Source organism: Nannospalax galili, unplaced genomic scaffold, assembly GCF_000622305.1.
Source record: "Nannospalax galili isolate Female #2095 unplaced genomic scaffold, S.galili_v1.0 scaffold772, whole genome shotgun sequence".
Classification (NCBI taxonomy): domain Eukaryota; kingdom Metazoa; phylum Chordata; class Mammalia; order Rodentia; family Spalacidae; genus Nannospalax; species Nannospalax galili.
Window position 1 is genome coordinate 832,084 of NW_008332097.1, and position 8,586 is coordinate 840,669.

An 8,586-nucleotide genomic window follows, 5' to 3' on the forward strand; every position below is an offset into this window, starting at 1 on the left:
TTGAGACGTTTTCACATGCATTTCTAATCTCTATATACATGACTATCACTGGTCACAGTCACCCACCTTCTGAGCTCCTCGGCATCTGAGCATGAATACAAACTCGTCAGGTAGACAGCCTTCCTATCCTTGCTTTTTGAACATTCTGTCCCTAAGTGTCAAATGTAGACAACATCTGGAAACTAGACCTATGATATGTTTATATGCTAACACTAGTTACATGACCTGAAGTTCTAACATAGGAAATAACAAGATTACCAGTTTGCTTTCATCATACAATCAATTCCAATTTTCTGAAAAAATTTGTATTAGTCCCCTCAAGATGCTATAATAGACAGCTTAAAAAGAAGAAATTCATTTCTCACATTTTGAGAGATTGGCAGTTCAATTCAAGTGCCTGCAGCATTGGTTTCCGGTGTGGCTTCCCTTCCTGGCTTACAGATGCTGCCTTCATGTCGTACCTCCCGTGGCCTTTGCTCTGTGCGCACACACTCTGAGTGTCAGTTCTTTTAAGGACACTAGTACCATTGCATCAGAACCCTGACTTGGTCCATTTGTTCTACTACAAAATACCCCAAAGCTGGTGCCTAAGAGGCAACTAAAATTTTCATCTCTTCCTTCTGGAGGCTAGAAGTCCAAGGTCACGGCCCCGTTGTCACTGTCTGATGGGAACCTGTTTGAGGTTCAGGGCAGAGCAGCATTCTGGGGTCTCTCTTGAAACAGCACTAATCCTGTTCATGAGAGTTTAGACTTGGGCCCTTCCTAAGGGCCCACCTCCTATTTACCATCACATTGGTGATTATATTTCAATACAAGAATTTGGGGGAATGCATGAGTGTTCAGACCATAGCAAGCCCTGACCTTATGACTTTATTTATCCTTAATTACCTCCTTAAAGCTCTAAATGCAATCACAGTGAGGAGTAAAGGCTTCAGCAAATAAATTTGATTCATAATAGAAGTCTGATGAAGAAGAAAGTATTTGGTGTTCAAAACCTGTTAGTACCAATAATAAACAGAAAGAAGAGTTCTGTGGGTCTGCACTGCAAATGAGGTTGTACCTTCACTAATGACCTCTCCTGTCTTCACATGGTACCAAGCCTCAGATTCTCTCCATGACCCCTTCAAATCTACAGCTTTCATGCCCAAAACCAGTACCACATGGAAACTGACATATTACGAGGTTCAGCTTTTAGTTAAGATGCTGCTGTGGCCTCCTCTGGACCACAACTTCTGCATGTAGAACTTAAAGAAACACTTCCCAGAAGACTTCACCTTCACTTAATGATGCTGGTCTCTTCGCAGCTTATTTTTCAACTCCAACTGATAAGCATCAATTCTTCCAGAAAAGTAAAGGTTTCACTTCCACAGATTTTATATTGAAAATATCATAGGAACAGACTGGACAGAGTCTTTGTGGGACTCTTCTGAAACTTCACAAGCCAGGCCTCCACTATCCACATTTCTCTTGCCATTCTTGTCTTCCAAGCTCCCACAGAATGGTTCATTAAACTCTTAAGCCTCGACAGTTTTTACAGCCTCAAGTTCCAAACACTTCCACACTCCTCCCCCAAAATAGCATGATCAGGTCTGACACAGCAATACCCTACTCCTGGTACCAGTTTCTGTATTAACTTGCTTTTCTGTTGCTATGATAAAACACTAGGACCAAACCAACTTGGGAAAGAAAGGGATTATTTGGTTTACACATCCCAGGCACAGTTCATAATTGAGGGAAGCCAGGGCAGGAACTAAAGACAAGAACCTGGAAGCAGAAGCTGAAGCAGAGATCATGGGAGAACACTGCTTACTGGCTTGCTCCCCTGGCCTGTGCTCAGCCTGCTTTCTTAACCATCTGCCCAGGGGTAGTGCCACCAACATTGGGCCAGGCCCTCCCAAATCACTCAACAATCAAGAAAATGCCTCACAGATGTGCCCTCAAGCCAGTCCATAGAGGGAATTCCTCAATTATGGTTCCCTCTTCCCAGGTGTGTCAAGTGGACAACTGAAGCTGTCCAGCACAGAGTCGAAGAAAGGAATTAGGGAACTCCACAGCATTTGGTCTCACCAACTGAAAGACAGAGTTGTCATTAATAAATGAGGTTAGAGGAAGAGCAGGTTTTCTGGGGGAGCTAATCAGGGGCCTGAATTTTGGATATACTAAAGGTGAGAGGCCTACTTTATACCAGAGTGTCTGTTGTTAAGTAGGAACTTGATTTTGAGAGTCAGTTCAGAAAAGAGAGATCTGAGCATGAGGTAAGACTTTCCAAATGCTGAACAACACTTAAGATTGGAGACATAGCTCAGTGGTAGAGGATATACTTAACATGTGTTCCATTCCAGCAGGAGAGAGAGAGAGAGAGAGAGAGAGAGAGAGAGAGAGAGAGACCCAGAATGACAAGAAACATGTAGATGATATTCAAAACCATGAGACAGAATGAGATTGCAAGGCAGTGAGTGCAGATGATGAGATCACTCTTTTTGTTTGCCATGTGATGATTCAGGCAGGGTTGCCTGGTTTTCTCCAGCCATATTCACCTGCATCAAGCTGGTAAAATCAGAAATGGATTTAATAAAGGAGTAGTTTTGTCGTGGAGGAAGTACAACAAAGTAAGAAAGCTGGGAGGCAAGGAAGGGACTTTATAACCATCCAGGACAGGGAGATGATGGGGCTCAGTGATTCCAAAAGAGTCACCCTGTCCATCCTTCTTTACAGGCACCCACTATCCTAGCCTTTGCTCTTTATGTTAACTATCATAAGGAATATTGTGCATCTGCTCAGCAGCCTTCAGGATATGGAGAAGCCTTACACAGTCTCCTTCTGTATTGTTTACCAGTGTAGCCCCAGGTGCTAGGTGTGGAGATGTGCCCACACCTAATCCCAGCACTCAAGAGGCAGAGGCAGGCACATCTCTGTGAGATGGAAGCTGGCCTCAAATGGACTACATAGGGAGTTCCAGGCCAACTAGGGCTACATAGGGTAACCCTGTTTCAAAAAAAAAAGAGAAAAAGATAGCCCTAGATGATGTCCTTACCTCACACCCCTCCTAATGGCACAAAAGAGTATTTCATTTTTAATTTCCTGTAACCCTGAAAAACAACTGATTCCCATAACTCCTAGTAAAATCTTCTTTAGATGTTTTGATAATATAATTACTTTAATATCTTCACTTATTTTGGAAAACCTAATTATATCAATTTATTCTATGTCCGTAGGACACTCCTGTAAACTTCTAAAGAAGAACATGGGAATGATTGTCATAAATGAAGGCTCTCTTGACGTGAGTAAAATGACAGAGTTAAAACCTTCTCTCTCAACTTACCTTTTGATGTTTTATATTAAAATCACTATGAAAATAATTATTGTGATGTTAAAAGACACCTTTTACACCTTACCACCATTGGTCTGCTTTACCATTTTATATAGTTTTAAACAATAATGTTAATTGATTCAGACTTTGTACATGTATTAGCTAAAAGAAATTTGCATATGATTTCCTTAATATTGTGAGACAGAAGAGCTGCTTTACAGAAGCACTTGTGTCAGGACTTGCTGATCGACTATGACTCATTCATACCTGAATATTGTATTTTGTAATTTAAGCCTTTTATATCTTCTTTAGCTTCTAATGTTAATGTATATTTCTCTGCTTTTAAAAGTTAGATTAAGCACCAGGTGTGGCACACACCTTTAATCCCAGCACTCAGGAGGCAGAGGTAGGCGGATCTCTGTGAGTTCAAGGCCAGCCTGGTCTACATAGTGAGTTCCAGGAGAGCTGGAGCTACAGGGAGATCCTGTGTCAAAAACGAAAAAAAAAGTTCTATTAAGCAACACAAAATAACCGTTCCTGGTGACAGCTTCTTGTTATTTTGGTTTAGTGTATTTATTTTATTAATGCCCTAACTTCTAGGATAAAATATTGAACAGGGCAATATGTAGGACAAATGGCCTGTAAAAACTTTAAAGTCAAAGTGACAACTTGTAATTTAAGGTGGAAGACAGAACAAGAGAGGTGATGATTATACACCTGCTTAAAATAATCTTTGTGACGCAAAGAAACAGAACAGAGAAAACCTGATAATAAAGGATTTGGGTGAGGCTAAGAGGCTAGCTTCTTATGTAGAGGGTGGCGAAGAGTAATTGAGAATATTTGGAAGTTAGCTATGAGACAAAAATTATATGTAAGAATTACTTGACTGTAGTTCTTTTTTTTTTTTTTAATTTCTTATCCTCAAAATAATCCTGGTACTTTTCCCTTTCTTGTGAAAACTCTGAGCAACCTGTAACCTAAAGAATGACATGAGATTTTGCAACACTGTCATCACAGCTCTTATGCCTTTCTGTTCTCTTTCTGCCCCACATCATATGTGTTAATTTTGACTTATGATAGCCAAGTTATTATCTTGTCAAAAGTGACTAAACTAGCCCTGGCCTCCAAAAGCTTCCAAATGATAAGTGAAGTAAACACCCACAAATAGGAACACTAAACATATGTAGGCATAGGAAGGTGTTTCTTGCGATGGTTGAAGAGGTGTTCATAAAGAAAGCGGTAGCTAGTTTGATAGAGGTGAGAAACTGAGGAGGGAGGAATATTTGAAGCAGGAAGTCCTCCAGGTAAGACCAAGATGTATCTGGGGAACGGAACAAGGAACATTGAACCTAACACAAAGTTAGAACCTGTTGTTTTCATTTGAGTAAGTATACACATGTGGTATGACTTTTCATTGACAAGGAAGAGTACTGATGGTAGAAAGTGGATCACCCGTTTGTATGTATCTAAGCTCCTGCTTTACCTCCGTGGGCTTGGCCAGTCAGTCCAGAGCCATGTGTTCATCCAAAGCTATTCTGGAATATCTGATGGATGTTGGTCTATGTATCTACCTACCCCTTAGTGTTGAAAGTAAATCATAGCACGCTGTGCACACTGCCTTATGCATAGCTTTCTGCATACATGATACACTAGTATCTTAGCCAGTGGTCTGTAAGAGAAGCTACCTCATTTTTTGTTAACCTCAGCTTTGGACTTATAAGCCATCTGTAAAGAAATGACAGAGTTAAAACTGGGAAGATCTCAGGCCACCTGTGCCTCAGCTTGGTGAGTATGAGGTGCAGTATCTCAGAGTGATTGTATGACAGCAGGTTTGGAAGGGCAGAGAGACATGGTGCTCTAATAAGGGACAGGATAATAGGAAGGGGGAAATGGGATCCCAGTGCGGAGGATGTGGTATAGTAACAACTCAGAGATTTGCCCCCTGTGCTCCTTGAAGAAGGAGCTAGGGAGAGTGGCCAGGAGCAGGGTTGTGTTTGTTCACAGCATTGTGAAGACTGCGGTGGAAATATTCCATCATCCTGCTGGTGTTTCTGCTTTGGTCAGCACTGTGGGTCACACTATGGGTGAACAGATTCTCTAACAATGGAAGGAAATCAGTACTAGGACCTGTGCGGATCCCAAGGCAGAGCAAGCCTGCTTGATTTGGTGTGGGATGCTTTTCATCTGGAGTTAGGCTTTTGCCTTATGTGCGTGTGGTAGCATGCCCGCTTTCATTTTATTCTACGCCATCATTTCCATCCAGTTCTTTAAGTGTTTTGGATATCAAGCACTGTAAATAGTAATCTGAAGGAAAAAATTAAAAAATGAAATATCAAAAATATTCAGCATTACAGTATAGTATATTGTTAAGACAGTGGAATTTATTTTCACTTTGAGGTTTCTAAGGTGGCAACTCAAATCAGGAAACAGCCCAAAGGTACTTTCACCACCTAGTTTTCCAAGAAATAACAGACAGAAGACTCCAGGAACACTCAGATTCTATGTAAGCAGGTACTGAGTCTGTTCTGGTTTATCCTCATCAGTGCCTAGCAAATTACCCAGCACATAGTAAATACAGCATAAATATTTGAGAAATGAATCACCACGTAATTTTAAATTAAGGACTTCTCTAAAAAAAATAAGTTGTGCATCAGTTTTCAATTTGACGTAATTCATCGAATCTGGTGTTTTAAAAGCAGGGAGGTTAGAAACCTCCTTATGAATTTAAGTGGTACTTAAGGGTAAGAGCCAGACACTGTGGCTCAGTGGATTAGCAGTCCTTTGCCCAGCTCCTGACTGCCAAGCTCTCTAGCACTGCAGTCTGGGAAAGGCTTTCTCCCCAAGCGCTAAGTAGCAAATTTACAAATCTGGCTGTCTGTTGAGGGTCAGACCCCCTCTGTGCACTCATTTGTCTCTCAACAGGAAAAGAAGCATTGCTTTGCACAGTGCCTTCTGATCTCGTGTCATAAAATCAGTGGTTGAGATTTCAGGCAAATGGTCATAATTGCTAGAATGCCTGTCAGTAAACTATTATTTATACTTTCCATTGCAGAGGAAAAGAAAAGCAGTCTGTCTGTGTTCAAAATGTTCTGATCGATAATCAGATATAGGATGATCATTCCATGAACACAAAGAACAATTAACACGTAATAAACTTCAGAACGTAATGTCTGAAATAAATTATGAATGCCTGATTTGTCAAGTGTATTGAAATTGTCCTCTGAAACAGTGAGCCCCTTCACCAACTGGAATTAGCTTCTCTGAGCCCTCGTCTTGCTGCCTCTAAGGACAATGATACCTTTGGTGTAGCATTGGTATACTTAGTAAAGTGCATGGCACAGGTAAAGGCATATTATAAAATCTGATAGAATACCGTTCCAATAGCTTTTGATTTGTTTTGTATAAAGAACACTTTTTATTTTAAAAAGTATATTTTTCCTTTTTTTAATATTTTTCATAAGCTATCAAGTTATAACCATAGGTTATCTTTCACATGGGTGACATATACACGGTCCAAATCCTCTACCAAAGTATTAATTCTATTGGAGTAAAAAGTAAATCTCTTATGTTGCATGCATTTTTGTAAAGAATCATATTTGAGTCTCAGAAAATATGCATAGAAAATGTTTCCTTTCTTCATTTGGCAAAGTAGTACACATCTGTAATCCCAGCAGAGGCAGAAGGATCATGAGTTTGAGGCCAGCCTGACCTGCATTGCAAGACCCTATTTAAAAAATAATAATAATAATAATAATTTCTTCTAGTCATGCTGACAGTAGAAGCCTTTGTCTCCCAGTAGATGGAGAAATAACCCACTGGGCTTCCTCATCGACTCTTTTGCACTCCATGTCATATCCTTCTTGAAAAAAACAAAACCTCCTGGACACTTTCTTAAAGCATTTTAATAAATGCATACAACCAGGTTGTAGTGAAGATGTACATAGACCAAGTAACTCACGCTGCAGACTTGAGTGGAAGTCTGAGTGTCTGCTTCTGTCTGCTCCCATCTTCCTTCACTGTGAGAGCAGACGTGCTGCTGGGGTACCACTGCAGACAGAGCGGTGTGCCTCCCCAGATCCACCAGGCTCTAAGCACTGTTGTCAGTGACAGTGCAGGTTTCTTGGGCAGAAAGCTTTATTGAATTTTTTCTTAATTTGAAATTAAGAATTTCATATTAGGGAAATGGCATAGTGGGTACTGTGCTTGCAGTACATGCATGAGGACCTGTGTTTGGATTCCCAGCATCCTCCTAAAAGCTATCACAGTGACTCACGTCTTTAATCCCAGGACTGGGGAAAAAAGACTGGCAGATTCCGGGGCTTGCTAGCCAGCAGCCTAGCTAAAATGGCAAGGCCCAGGTTCCGTGAGAGACACTGTCTCAAAAATAAGATGGAAAGCAATAGAGATGTTTAAACGTTGACCTTCCTTCACACAGACACACAGACACATGCACACACACACTCACACACACACACACAGAGACACTCACACACGCACACACACACACAGACACACACACACAGACACTCAAACAAACACACACAGACACTCACACACACACACACACACACACACATGTGCCACATTAAAAAAAAAAGAAAAGAATAAAGAATTTCATGGATAAGTATCACTAAGAAGTATCTAAAGTTGTGCAAAACCTATTAGGAAATAAATATATCATTTTGGTAATTTGTATAATTTTTTTCATATTGCTTGAACTGCTTTCTTAGGCATTCTGACTAAGTTCTTGTTATGCAACATTTCTTTAAGTGTCCACGAAGTCCAGACTTGATGGAAATACACTTTTACCCTAACTCCACAGAAGTGCCCAAGAGTCAATCCTACAAACTTCTCAAAAATTCCTTCATTTACTGACTCATATTCAGAGCATCCTTTCTGCATTTCTTTTAAATCTTTCAGTTTCTCATAAAGTAATTTATTCAAAGTCTGTCTGTTAAAGATGGAAACATCTAAACTGTGAGCTAAGAACTGGGGAATCTCATACTGTGACTTATCTTTAGTTCCCAAATTCTAATTAAAGGCTTTTCAGAGTAGAGTAAAATTGTCCCAGAAAGACTAGGCTTAAGACTGGGGAGATGCTTGGTGGTTAGAAGCAGTGATGTTCTTGCAAAGGACCCACATGGACTAACAACCATCTGTAACTCCAATTCCAGAGGATCCCACACTGTCTTCTGACCTCCTCAGGCATTGCATCACACTGATGCACTTACATACATGCAGGCAGTACACTCATACACATAAAAGTAATAAATAAA

At 40.4% G+C, this 8,586-nt stretch overlaps 1 protein-coding gene across 3 annotated transcripts in view; it reads left to right on the forward strand.

The window, feature by feature from the left end:
- Window positions 1–8,586, forward strand: part of Atp8a1 (ATPase phospholipid transporting 8A1) — a 255,642-nt gene that overhangs the window by 139,829 nt on the left and 107,227 nt on the right. For all 3 annotated transcript variants that reach the window (XM_008827209.3, XM_008827210.3, XM_008827208.3), the window contains one exon: window positions 3,216–3,280. In XM_008827209.3, coding sequence (XP_008825431.1) covers window positions 3,216–3,280 — 65 coding nt within the window. The remainder of the gene's footprint in view (window positions 1–3,215; window positions 3,281–8,586) is intronic.